Source organism: Seriola dumerili, unplaced genomic scaffold, assembly GCF_002260705.1.
Source record: "Seriola dumerili isolate Sdu_G_001 unplaced genomic scaffold, Sdu_1.0 BDQW01000219.1, whole genome shotgun sequence".
In the NCBI taxonomy this organism is placed as follows: Eukaryota; Metazoa; Chordata; class Actinopteri; order Carangiformes; family Carangidae; genus Seriola; species Seriola dumerili.
Genome location: NW_019174474.1, coordinates 545,804 through 559,948, shown reverse-complemented (window position 1 = coordinate 559,948; position 14,145 = coordinate 545,804). Strand labels below are relative to the sequence as shown.

At 41.2% G+C, this 14,145-nt stretch overlaps 1 protein-coding gene across 3 annotated transcripts; it reads right to left on the bottom strand.

Moving 5' to 3' along the window:
* Positions 1-1,731: 1,731 nt before the first annotated feature.
* Positions 1,732-12,823, bottom strand: cunh15orf39 (chromosome unknown C15orf39 homolog). 3 transcript variants are annotated; one of them, XR_002665379.1, is made up of 5 exons: positions 12,627-12,823; positions 6,375-9,657; positions 5,410-5,444; positions 3,122-3,847; positions 1,732-3,018 (listed from the first exon to the last, which is right to left on the bottom strand). XR_002665379.1 is itself a non-coding variant. In XM_022754744.1 (5 exons), coding segments are annotated over exons 2-4 (3,270 nt in total). In that variant the 5' UTR covers positions 9,616-9,657; positions 12,627-12,823; the 3' UTR covers positions 1,732-3,847; positions 5,410-5,443. The 3 variants fall into 3 exon arrangements, 2 of the variants coding, with proteins under 2 accessions (XP_022610465.1, XP_022610463.1); XM_022754744.1 differs by adding an exon at positions 5,625-5,652 and having other exon boundaries at positions 1,732-3,847; XM_022754742.1 differs by having other exon boundaries at positions 1,732-3,847.
* Between the last annotated feature and the right edge of the window lie 1,322 nt (positions 12,824-14,145).

Here is a 14,145-nt window from a genome sequence, read left to right as displayed (position 1 = left end):
GGGCTGATAGTGGCCGCGCCTCTTTGAAGAGATCTCTTGCCTTGCAGTGAGACTGAACATTGCTTTAAACTGAGCTACACAGATGGACTTGCGTGATCCTTCGGCAGATGAGGAATATAGGGCAAACTTCTAAAGGTTGTAGGACTGTTTTATAACGCTGTTATGCTTTTGCATTAAAGACTGTATTTTTCGCACATGGGTTGAGGATTTGACATTGAAATGTCAGTGCCCCTCCAGGTTTTGCATTGTTCTGTGTGGTGGTTGCTCTGGTTGTCAAGCCCTCCTTGTAAATGCTCGTTCATGTCTCTGCAATATGGCAGTCTTCACAAGATTGACTGGAGGGGACATGAATATACAGGCACTGATGCAAGTCAGAAGATGACACCAAAGTGTCAGCCATCATTAAAACACATCCTTTGCCCCAGTTTCAGATCTTTGGGGAATTCTCTCCCAAATGCTTCTTATGTGTTCAAACTTATTATTTTATCCTAGCAAATTATAAACTGTATTGTTTATTTGAATAAATGTCATGAGAAATCTCATTTTTGGGAGTACTGTGTGAGTCATTAGAATAGGTTTGGTCTCAATCATATTAATTACCCAACATCCATGATGCATTTCTGCGCTATGTATTTTGCAATGTAGTGTACTACAGACCTTGGCAGAGGTGTGTCTTCCAGAATAGCGTGGAATTCATTTGGTACCTTTCATTGAATCATTTTGATTTTAGGCAAAAATGTTAGTTCTTTGCACCACTTTTACTTGCAGATTGTGCGATAAAGATCAACTGGTTGTTTGTATGATGTCACTTTTTGAATTCATTTTGTCTCAAGTCACAAACCAATGATGACACAAGTTGAATGGATAATAACAAAAGATGGGCTATTTTCACTAAGCTGTCTTGCAGGTAACACACCAGCTATAGCTGTGATCATTAGGCTTATATGCTCTCCAGGGCTCACTCTGTTTTTCATTCTGTCTGCTAGTAGTTCATAAACATTTCATAACGTTTGAAGTAACAGAAGCAGCTACTTACATTAAACTGAGACATCCAAAAACTTTTAATACTTTTCTACATATCTTTTCTTTATGCTATCAAAGGTGTTTTATTTCCTATTAGTGTAAAAATGTGGGAGAAATTAGTTGTCTGTTTTGGAGAAAATATTAAAGTGCAAAATGTTGCAAACATCATTCTGGCATGGGTGATTGTTTGATAATGGACACTGCTTTTTCTTGTGGCAGCAGCCATTTTAATTAAAAAAAAAAGAAAAACTTTTCACCACCATCAACATTTGATGTATTTTTAAACTGTCCTTAAGAAAGCTATCACTGTGTATTCAGTCACTTGCGCAAGCTAGATCATTCCCTGTACATAGTTTCCAACTAAACAGCATTTTCAATAGTTTAAATGGGAATTTGCAACTAAATATTTTGCCACTGGATGGGGACAAAGACACTGCAATTCTAATTTGAAGTTTCATATTTTAGGCGTGGTTATCCTTCAGAGGACATATTTTCAAAATTGACAGCTCATTTTTTTTGTGAGTATCATTTGTAGCATGACACCTTTACTGAACCAGGATCAGGATCTGTGAGATGACATGTTAGAATGACTCTGCACCATGTTAACCACAATTGACAACACTGCATGGTCAGTCAAGATTTATCAATTATGTGAAATTTAGCTTTGATATTCAAGAAATCCTGTCAAACTTTGGTTGGAGAGTTAACAGACAAAAAAACATATGAAGTTGTGAAAAATATATTTTGTGGGAGAAACACCATTTCAATAATATGACAAAACATGGAATCATTACAAACATTTATTTAAGACAACAGTAATATTTTAACAATTCAGTCTGCAGAAGTCTTATAAAATGACACAAAATCAAAATACAATCTGAGGTGAAAGTCTTAAGTTTCACAGTGATTAAAAACACCATGTGATGGGAACATCTCAGCCTGTGTGTCATCAAAGACCTCTTGAGCAGCTTAGTACAGAACTACATAAATGCCTGTTTTTCAGCTTCAGTTATTCACACACACACACACACACACACACACACACACAAAAAGAAACAACCACAGTCATCAGGGTAAAAATCACTCTGCTATAATTACATACAAGACTGGCACTGTAAACCTATATACATGTGGCTGGCAATGTTTGACAGTCAAACCCTTTTAAAATGTCTTCATGTCATTTGCTGGTTTTTTATTTCTTACTAGCAAATAAAAAAAATGTGAAACTACCAGAAAAGTGGACAATGATGACTTAAACAAATACATAACTTCATATTTGATAATGATTAAAATTATTTTTAAAAAACCACTAAGGGATGTTTATGTTTTTGGTATGTTTTTATTTAAACTAAGCACAATAAGGCCACACACAACCATAATCTAAATTGCAAATAACCCAGAAAAGCTGCTGATAGATGTGTCAAAGATGATAAGAGCTTAAAAACATCTACAGGATGCTGCATACAGTCCACCCCTAAGAAGAAGGCGTCTTGTGACACTAAAGTGACAGAATGTTTTAGCTGATCTGATTACAATAAAAAATTCAGTCCAACTTCCCTCTTCAGGAGGCCGGACACATATTTAGGGCTTATCAGCCTGTTGTTGGCAAGTGAAAAAAAACAAACAAACATAGTAAAAGGAAGCAACTCAAAACCATCATTGCACCCTGGCAAAAACAAAACTGGCATAGCAACATTGGCATTGGGAAATCAGTCTTCAATTTTGAGCCAGCCCTTTTTATAGTCTATCAGCAGCTCTAGGTAGTACTTCCACTCTGGCTCACTGTCATACCTGACCTCAAATATAGTCTTTAGAGGGTTGGTGTGGGCCTCGTGGATTCGCAGCACCTCTCCTCTATACCACACTTCTGATTTGTCGTCTTCTTCATACAGATGGCGGATCCTCTTCCCCACCAGGTCTGGGTAGTACAACCTCATGGCCCTCTGAGCTCTCTGGACAGCCGAACGCAGGACCCATCGCCTCCTGTGTTCGGCGCTGTGGCAGGCAGACAAGTAGGGACAGTATTTGATCTTTAAGAGTGATCTGCGTTTTCGTTTAGAAGAGCTGCTGAGGGGTCTTAAGGCGTGAGAGAAGCTACCTGTTCTCTGCCACCTGTGGGCTACTTTGGGTGTCCTCCTGTGAAGGTCCCTCTCGCCGCTCACCTCTCCCTCCAAATCCTCATTCTGTGAGAGGGAAGCATCAGCAAATGTCCCCAAGTCTGACACTGCTTGGTAGTGGGCCTTTTTTCTGTTAAGACCTTCGCTAAACATCCTCCTCAGTTTGAGAATCATGCCTGAACAATTGTTGGATCCAACCAGAGATGTTTCTGGTCCTGAGGACTGACTACCAGGCTGCAGACTGGAGGGCTCCTGCGTTTCTGTGTCGCTGGGAGATGGAGAAAGCTGGTCGAAGGTTAAAGGACACGTCCATGAATTGTCAGAAGTTGGGCTTTGTGGAATGAGTGAAGAATCTTCCTCTGCTACCATATCGTCACTTGCCCTATTCTCACTATCCTCAGACTGATTAGCACTCCAGTTTTTCTTGCAAAATTCATTCAGCACAACTCCACTGACAGTCTTTCCTGTGTCATCTGGCTCTTCCTCATCTGACAAACTGTTGTCCAGAAACATGCGCTTCGAGCTGCTCTTTACCCTGCTTTTTGTGCTACACCTGTTCAAATGTGATACTGTTTCTTGGTCCTTCGGATGGCTCTGTGGGTGTGACTCTGGGGGTGAGACCGGTGAGGCATGGATGTCTGAAAATACAGAAGTCTCCTCACTACTGTCCTCTTTTTCTCTGTTAGCAGGATCATCCACATCTAATCCTGCAACACAGGGGATACAGTAATAAAGAGAGGTCAAAATAAATACAAAAATATGACAGGTTTATAAAAAATTGGTTTCTGACAAAATGGGAATGTGAGAGTTAAAGAATTTAGAGAATTTAGTTAGTGATCAGGGAAAACATTTGGATAGCAAGTCAAAGAGGGATGTTCTACATTTTGGATTAAAAAAAAAAAAAAAAAAAAAAGAATCCTAAAAAGCCAGCTAGCAACCACAAAGTCCGACACCTCCACACAGGCTGACGAATCAATCCTCCCATAGTGCTTATTCAGCACACAAGAACAATGCAAAACTATTCTATTAATATCAGCAGATATAGTGATCGGACAACATGATCCTGCACCATGAAACACCCTTTCTACAGAGACAGAATAGAAGCTGTGGGTGTAAACACGAAGGCTGGGAAAAAGTCAGCTGCTACAAGGGATGCTATCAGTCAGGGATTAACAGCACTGAGGCAAGGGTAGGACAAGGGAAATGTTCAGATACCAAAGTCAAGTGCTCCCAAACCATGTGAACTGTTAATTAAGTCAGCAGTGAACGGAAATTTGATAAAAACCCAATTCAGTTAGCAAATGCTTGTGCCAAATAAATAATAGCTGTCGAAGCACACAAAGTAAAAAGGCAAAATTTAAGGAAAAGTCTGGTGATGTTCTATATTCATTTCATTGTCAACAAATCCAATGAAAGTACCAAAACAAACAATGAATTAGTCCTTCTAATAAGCATTGCCTGTGCAGCCAAAGCCTGATATAACTTATTTAAATGGGTAAAAATGAGCATGGACAATGTAGTCCCCCCCACCCCACCCCAGCATACACTATGCTGCAGCCAAAAATATGACGTAGTGCAGCGGGTATGCAACAGAAATCTAAAAATGACAGTGCCTAACTGTTTTAGGAAATTGTTCTTTTAATGAAAGTAAATGTGGCCAGTTTTTTAAGATTAAAAGCCTTCAGTAGTAACAAATGGGCTTAGGGCTGAGAGTCACAGAAAAGCTGTGGAAGTCAAAATAGCGAAAGACAGATGAACACATTGTTAATTTTGCTCTTTTCACTGGATTTGACCGTAACAAAGCAGAACATCACCAGCCTTATACATTAACCACACATGGACCATAACTGGTTTTCACAACAGCACTAATTTCGTCCCACTTGTCTCTATGACTAGACAGCACATGGTGGTGACAAGGTGATGATCACCATCTTCTCAAAACATGAACTTCTTTCTAATCCAAAGGGCTCAAAATGTGCCAGTGCACAGTCTAATCCCTCTGTGTGCTGCAGGTTGTCATTTCCTTCCTCTGGTAGTGTGAGCCACCAGCCTGCCTTACACTCTTTAAGAGGTCCACTAATGCTAACAAAAAAAAAAAATTCATGAAGGTCAGTTTCAGTTTTCCAGCTAAGCACCCTTCCCTCCACCCACCCATAATCATGCAACTTCGTGTGATTCATTATTGAAAGCAGAAACTATTCCTGCTTTCTGATTAGGAAAAAAAGCAAAGAAATGTGAGATTGAGGGACAACACAAAAAATAAATATACCTGGACTCTCTTTTGGACATCAGATGAGGTTGATTCTGTAAAAAATAAATGAATTTTATATTGAATATGTATTGTTTACTTTGATTTGTTCTTTACAAAAAGGGCCAATAATGCAGAAAATAGGACTATTAAAAGACTGTTTGAGGGAAAAACTAGATACAGTTAACAAAATGTAATGTTTTATAATAAAATCCAAAAGAATCAGTAAATCACACCATCTGCCTGAGGGGGATTTCCAGAAATCTGCAAGGAAAGGCAGGAAATACTGTGTCTTTGGCAGTCTTATTGCACATTATCAAACCAGAGGTATAAACTTTCAAATCATTTGTTGAGTAATAAAATATTTATATCTGAAACAGTATCATATGAATTTCAGTGTGTCCTGTGATCTGTCATAAGTAACAGTAAGAACAACTGACACGTCATCCTAACTTTTTTTTTCTTTTTTTTTTAAAAAAACAAGCAGAGACCCACTTCTCACTCATGACTAAGGTGAACATTTTTATAACTGCCTGGCTAATCAACTCTACTGTACTGAAAAACAGAAGTAGTCTAGTCTTATTTTAAAAGCCTTCAGTTTGTATGTGCATGCTCCTAAAATAAGTGTCCATTATCCATCCATTTCCTGTCTCCATGAACATTTGTTATTCAGTGTTAGTCATGAGTAGTGGTGTCCAACATGTCCCATGAGGGGAAATTGACGGAAGTGTTGCTTATTGTAACACCTCTTATTTGTGTGGCTTGACAGTACAGAGAGACACAAAAAGCCATAATACTATCCCAGAGCAACATCAATATGGAAAATAGACAGAAATATTTTAAAAGACTAAAATAAGATGTTTATAACCAACAACCAACCAACACTCTAATGCCAATGTCTTTCATTTCTTTACTAGGAAAATGTTCAGTGTTCTGCACATATTCATGACATTACCTCAGTAAGTCTGAAGTGAACATGCACTCACCTAGATGTTTGCAGACACAGGCGTAGTATAAAAGGTTGACCGCGTCAGCGTAGATGTCGGGCAGGTGTTTGAGGGACATCAGTCTCCTGAGCCGGGAGGAGCAGGCTCGTTTATGAAGCTGGATGAGGATCTTCTCCTCGGAGAGCGTGGTGGGCCGCAGCTCCACTTTGTGCTCCTGCAGGACCTGGTCGATGAAGCTGCCCTGCACCATCGGAAACAGCAGCTCCTTCATCACCAGCATGGGGAGGAACACCGCCCCCGTTCGCATGACGTGTGGAAAAGGACAACGTTTCTGGGTGGTGTACTCTCTCAACCTCTCGAGGACCTTATGGAGTGCTGACTTGATCTCCTCATTGAGCCACACTTCTCTGGCTTTTACCCCCAACAAACACGACACTTTCTGGACTTTGGTTGATGGAGATGCAGGTTCAGTCAGTTCCAACTGAGACAACCAGGTTCTGAGCTCCTGCTCTGAAGAGGCCGACACAGATTTGGATACTAGCTTGGAGAGGGAATGGTGCAACTCAAGGAAGTGCTTGCGGACTGGAAGTTGGAGCTCTAGTTTTGGTATGAAATCAGGTATTGGCTGCGCAGGTGGCTTCTCTGGGGGTTGAGCAGGTGTGGAATGCTTCATATCAGGGAGAATGATTTTGTAGGTGGAAAGTTTTAGACACTGGGGGGGAATGTTTTTGAAATTTAGCTTTCTCTCAGATGATTGAGGTGGAGTAATGGGTCTGGATTGGAGGGTGGCCATCTGTCCGTGCAGTGTGCATGCATCACCCTGGGAAGATGAGTTCATCTGTGCAGTCGACTCAACAGGTTTGGACTCATCTGAAGTGTTGTTTTCATCTGCTAAAGAGGCTTTACTTTCAGGTTCATCAGGTTCAGACTTCTTTATCACCCACACGGGCCCACTGTCAGATGAACCAGTCTCTACAGGCTCTTTTTTGATTGGGACTTTGTTGCAGTCCCTCTGACTAACAGGAGACTCTACAGTGTTGTCTGTGTCTGATGCATCTACTTTTTCCACTTTAATATTTTTTGGTTCAACAATTTCTACAACAGGATTCTCTGGTGAGGTATCTGGACAGATTTCTTTGGGAACCGGACAGACAACAGACTGCTGCTCATCTCGATCCGGCCTTTTCTCTTTCATGTCTGGTTTGGTTTTGGCTTCACAGTGCTCAGAGGACTGGACGGTTCTATGAGGTACTCTGCCCGGAAATAACACTCCAGAGGCCTGCAGGTATGCTTGGTATGGCGCCAGACTGAAGACATTGTCAATGACTGGCATAGGAGGAGAGTCAGTTTTATTTCCTACTTGGACATTCTCCATTTCCACCTTTTGTCGTTTCTTAATGAGTTCCACTTCACATAAATCCCTGCCCTCGTCTTTTATTTTGATGGGTGGAGATGAGTGAGAAAAGCCTCTCTTCAGGCACCCTTTAAGAACACTGCTGCCTGAACTGGATGTAGGGCCATTGTATTTATTTCCTGTTGCAACAGAGGGGGAATAAATTATTTTTCTGACATTTGCACTATTTGTTACAGCTGTGTGGATGCGATCAGAACTGTGACTGGGCGACCGGGGCAGCCACGCTGTTGGGGAAACAGGAAGGCCTTTGGACTGTTTTGGGCATGTAACCTGGGCTTCACAGGAGGAATAGTCCATGAGTCTGTTCATGTTCATGCCAGCTGGTGGAAGGATGTGTCGGTCTATGTGCAGGCTGGAGAGCGGGGGAAAAAATCTGTTTATTTGTATACTGGCTGGTGAGATGCCAGGTTGGCTTATACATCTGGTAGGACTGGTTTGGTCCACACGTAGGAATGGTGAGGAAGGTTGTGACTGGTCAACATGCAGGCTACTGTTGGGTTTGTCCTTATGTAGATTGGCTGCAGAGGCCAAGGGGTGATCCATGTGTTGGCTCGATGGGGAAACATTTATGCTATTAGTGTGAAAACTAGGGGATGCATGCTGCCTTTTTAGGGGCGCCCTCACTTGGCTTGTGTTTAAATGAAATCTAGGGACTGCATAACATGGATAGTCAAGTCCCTGCATAAAGGAATGATTCGGAAACATTTCAGTGTTAGGCAAAGGAATCTCACCATGAAGCGATTGAGGCACTATGTAATGCTCCCGGGGGGTTGAGATTGTGTGTTTAAGAAAAACAGGGACATCTTCTCTCTGCTTACTGCCAATATTTTTACACCGCGTGCTGTTTTGTACCTCCTCATTTGCCTGGGGGTAGTAAAACACTGGGTGCTGTGTTAGCTGGCCATATTTGGACATGGGAGAGCGTTCCTGATAAACCTCTGAGGTCATATGCTCATATGTAGGATGGGAGGGGTATAGGCCAGGGTAGCCTCTGGGGGATGTCTGCAACCGCTGGCTCTGCTCACTTAAAGAACCAAACAGTGTGCGAGTCGGGGTGCAGGGGTAACTGCTATAGTTTGGGTCAATCATAGCAGGAAAAGTCCTTGCTGTACCTGGGCTGTATGTCTCCATAGTCATCCTCTTCACTGGCTCTGGATGGGGCTCAATCTGTAAACCTCTCTGTTGCAGCAGTTTGTCTTGTGCCTTTCTCTGAATGGGCGGCCTTTCAATGTAGTGAGCGTCAGTTTGCATCCAGTCATGCTCATATACAGCGTTTGGTATTCTCTGGGTGCCGTGCTCCACACTATATCGGTGTCCTATCACACAGCCCAGTTCATTACAGCAGGGGTTATGTCTGTAAACTGGCTTAGGAATTGCTAGGTAAACAGAGTTCTCGGATGGAGGAGATGAATGCTCAACTCCGGTTTTTTGTTTTCTAACAGCCACTGATGTAGCAGCTGCAGGACTGTTGATCCCAGGACTTTTGGTGTATATGGTAAAGCCCTGTTTTACTGGGGTGTGACTTAGAGAGGAAGAATGAGAATGGCCTTCCTCTGAAGAGTTGCTGTCTTGCCTGTAAAGTATGCGGTTCTGTCCCTCCATGCCAGAGAGGTGACTCATAGGACTTCTGCCATCCAGCATAGAGGTCTTTGAGTTGCTCCAAGGTGGAGCGAATCCTGCTCCATCCTTTCCTCTGGGGTCATAGGTAAAGTAGGACCCGCTGTATTGCAATGCATGCTTATCCAGGAAACCAGACATATTTTGTGGCTTTGACAGTCCTGCGGCTGCTATAGTCCCGTCAAATAATGGCATCTTGCTTCGAAACACTGGGTCAATGAGGGTCTCCATCGACTGGCTGCTCATCATGTAGTAACTTTGTTATGATGGTGCACTGATATGGCTCCAGATCTACAAATATACAAAACAACAATTAGACACTGGAATTCATTTTTTTAATATTTATGCAAGATTATTTCAAGAGATCCCCCTTTAATTAGCTTGAATACACTCAGACATCAGACTGGGCTAGCAGGATACATGAGACTTACTTAAAGGAGTCATCATTAGATAAGAGCGATCTTAAGGCTTTTTCTCAAGCTTGACAGATCTTGTCACTTATCACACATATGTCACATATGCACCCCATGACAAGGAAGTAATGCTTGTGCAAGGATTTTTAGTAAATGAGAAGGGCTAAGAATGAGAAGTTTCCTACAGACAGCAACATGTCGCAATAAACAAACCAGCTCTGGTGGTGCAGCCTCCAGCATTACTGGTTATGGTGGTGGCACAATATCATATGTGATTGAAGAGTCTTCACTGCAAGGTTACAGCGACAAATATGTGTTATCACTCAGCTCAGTGTCACATTTATCAAAGCAGAACTTATCACCATATCTTATAGATACTTCTCATCTTGTGGGTATATCCTGAGACCCAACGCTAAAGCAGACTATGTTTCTATTCTGCATTTTATCACCACAAGCGCTCAGTCATACCGTAGTTCCCTTTTCACACACTTGTCAAATGAAGAGGTGCAACTTAACTGTTATTTTCCCTTTCAGGTCATTTGCTGATTATTTTGTCCATCACAATTTTCCAGAACACGCTCTGATGCCTTCAGATGTCACATTTTGAAAAAAAAAAACAGGAACCAGTATACGCTTGAGAGAGTGACTAAGAATATGAATCAATGATCAAAATAGCTACTAATTAATTTTCTGTCGGTCGACCTAATCAATTAATCAACTTATCATTTCTGTGCAAGTTAATGGCATAATTACTAGAAAAAAAAAATCTAACTTACAGAAGTGTGTCTGTTCTAAGTATTGGCTTTCCTCTTAAATTCTGTCTTGTTCAGCAACTGGAGCTATTTTTAAAGTGATGCAGCATGTGTGAAGACATTATCATGACTTATGGCAAATAGATTTGTGAAGGCAGATGCTGGTCCCATCATGGTCTATTAAAGCACTTGTGGAAAATAGAGTGCATGTCAGACTCTTCAAGAAGACACAATTAGCTAAATTGCAGAATGTCATCTTTTAAATTGTTTTTTTTTTTTTTTTTGCCTGACTTAAAGTCCAACAGATATTGGGTTTACAATAAGACAAAGAACAGCAGCCAATCCTCTCAACTGAAAAGCTGAAATCAGTGAATGTCTGGCATTTCAGCCTGAAAATGACTTAAATGATTAATCAATTATCAAAATATCTGCAGATTAATTGACAGATTGATCAGATTATTTCAGATAGATAGATAGATAATATCTATGCAAACTTTGTGGCAACCTCAACATCAGTGAAAATCCAAGCTGTCCTTGCATTTACCCGTTATCATGATATCAATGCATGCTTATCTCCTAACCCTGGCTTTTCCAACAGGCACCTGAAGGTAGCACACAGTCTAAGTGCACAACACAATCAGCTTGTAGGAGAGAGAGAGAGAGAAAGATGACCTCATCACGTGACTAATTCATAACTCTGCCACAGCTACAAGCCACCAGCAAAGACATCAACAGTACAGACTATTGTTTTTTTATTGGTAACTTTTATCAATGGCGTTGTTCTTCCATTGGTGGACACTGCCCTCCACTAACACCCCCCCCCCCCCCCACCCCCCCCCCCCCCCCCCCCCCAAAACTAACAGATCATAGTGCAAAACACCCCTGCTGTCTTTTGAATGGCTGCCAAGTTCAGAGCATAACATCTGCCAATATATGTTGAAACAGCTGTATCAGCTCCTATGAACACAGACATCTGTCAAACTGTATAATAATAATAATAATAATAATAATAATAATAATAATATCTGTTACGTATCTGCAGGCTATGATGAGCGATTAGTGAAATAAACAGCAGATTCTCACTGCAGCCCCTCATTAAGTCTAAATCCAGACTCAATCCAGACAGTAATACACTGTCCCACAGTAAGAACAGATGTTATCGCTTCATCCTGTTGACACCTTTCAGAGAAGTACAGAGCGATGGCTTATCTGCGTACAGCGAGGATAAATGTGGTTTGTGTGCATGGAGGAAACTGCGCAGAGGTGTTTTCAACGGTCTGAAAGCCGCACTCTGATGTGTGTATGTGTGCGTGTGTGTGGCTGTACGTGTGTGTGTGTCCACACTCCCAGATCTGTAGGGCAAGGGTGATGGAGAGAGAGTGACTTCCGAAAGCAAACCGTCCAAACTGTCAGGCTGAGCCCCTGAGCCACGTGGGAAAAGAGCGAGTGAGCAAAAACAAAAAATATCACTTCATTCCAGCTTTTCTAAAAGTTATTGATATTTATTAGATAAATGATTAGTCTGCCGGACCAAGAAAAGTTGGAAATAGTCTGCATGTTCACATGACATGAAAAAAAAAAATCATCAGTTTCCGCCAGTTGGTCTCAAAGTAACAACAACAACATCAACAACAAAAAGACTCTGCGAAAAAGGTTTCTTCTCAACTTTGGCAGCGAGGCAAGTTACAGTTATAGTTAGTTTATCAGGAGCGACGTGGAAACTCATGAACTTGCTGTCCTGCCTCCATAAACAGCTGCTCAAATTTACAGGACGCAGATCATTTGAAAATAATATAGCGCTCAACTGACAGACATAGCGCGAGTGATTTCCACACAGGTTGCAAATGCGTCACAAAGCTCGATAAAACTACATATAACCACACTGCGGCTAAACAAAAAAAAAAAAAAAAAAAAAGCATCGCTTCAAATGCTTGCTTACATCGATCTGTCGATATGAAATAGTTCCACATGCTTTCCTAGAGGACACGCTCATGCGTTTGGTACCATTTGTTGTTCCCTTTCTTCCCCCTTTCTGTCTCACAATGCGTCGGTAATTTAGACACATGATGACTGAGTCGTGAATAAGTTTTCTTACCTCGCTGCTGCTGTGATAGCAATTAATGATTTCCACAAAGACTCCATGAAACACAGCTTCTAAGAAGAGAGGGAATCGCTGCTTGTAAGTAGACTTGTCAGCCTGGATGCGCCAAAAGAAAAAAAGAAATCACACGAAATGAAACGAAAGTCTGACTAGAGGTTTGAGCGGCTCACTCTAAATCCACGCGGCTTTTAGAGAAGTTAACAAACTGAAGAAAAGACAAAAGGGAGGAGGAGGATGGTCTTTGATCAATAGGCGGAGTCACACCCTCTGTCTATCCGCGGCTTGCATTTTACACATGTGATGTTTTCCTGCTGTTGACTTGCTCACTTTTATTGGCTGTATCCTAATGTCCGGCTGCCAGCTGGCTGCTGCTGCTGACGCAAAAAATAATTTAGAGGCGTGTTTTTTTTCTTCATTCATTGACAGATAACACACATGCATTGATTTTTTATAGGAAGATCTTCTTCAGATGAGTCACCTCAACACTTTAACTTTTTTTTTTTCAAACACTCACACTATTACTTTTTCAAACAACCAGTACATCACTACATAACTATGACAGCAGATAAGCTCAGGACAAATACGGATAAATTAAAGGAGAAGAGAGACAGAAGAGAAAAAGAAAAACCATACATACACACATACACACTACACAATAAAATTAAATCACTAAGTAACTGACTGAAAAGATGATTTCTTGTGACCGAGAGATGAAAAAGTGTACAAATCAGACCATCAAGTCAACACTTCAATGTGGTTGGTTTATTCGTGCACGAAGGACAGATCTGGTGCAGGGTATGTAGAGTATTATCCACTTCATTTCCTTCTATTTCAACATTCTAAATTGTTGTATATTCTTCTTCTATGTATGTTTTATTTTTAAGTTAAGGAAGGGTGTCAATTAAGGCTTTGTCAAAGGTTTCCTTGAACCACTTATTGTAAGTTGAATTTAAGGAATGTGCCTTAGGAGGCAAAACTGTTTACCCATTGGTTTTCTGTTTGATACGGTACAAAAGACTCAGGATGTGGGGGTTTTATGCTGGCCTAAAAGGTCAAAGGCCAGAGACCAGAGGCCGTAGACCAGATTTTGTCTACCATTTGGGTGAAGGCTTCTTCTTATAGGAAGAAGTGCACTTTCCAAAGGTGGGATAAGACAGATAAATAGAGGGGTTTGTGAGACGGTAAAGGAGAGATCTCACATTGGCAGAGATGCTCCAAGATTCGGCATTTTTGACACTGTTTCTTTCTTGTAAATAAACTTCTTTTTGATTGCAAGTAAAGACATGTCAGCGGTGATCAATTCTTCACATCAGCACCTCAAGATACCACAGGTACACCAAGTCTCTCACTGAATGACAAAACTGGAACTGGATTTTGTAACTAACATCTGTTAACCTGGAGACCTTTACCTCTGTGTGTCACTTTTATTACTTCCAACCTCCCAAAAGGGGGTGCATCACTAAATCTTTGATAGATGTAGATAAACCCACAAACAGCAATATAACAATAAAAC

Coding starts and splice junctions, on each gene's coding strand:
- cunh15orf39 (XM_022754742.1), bottom strand. CDS start 9,615: ATGATGAGCAGCCAGTCGATGGAGACCCTCATTGACCCAGTGTTTCGA. Junction 5,445..6,374: donor CTGTGTCTGCAAACATCTAG/GTGAGTGCATGT, acceptor TATTTTTTACAG/AATCAACCTCATCTGATGTC.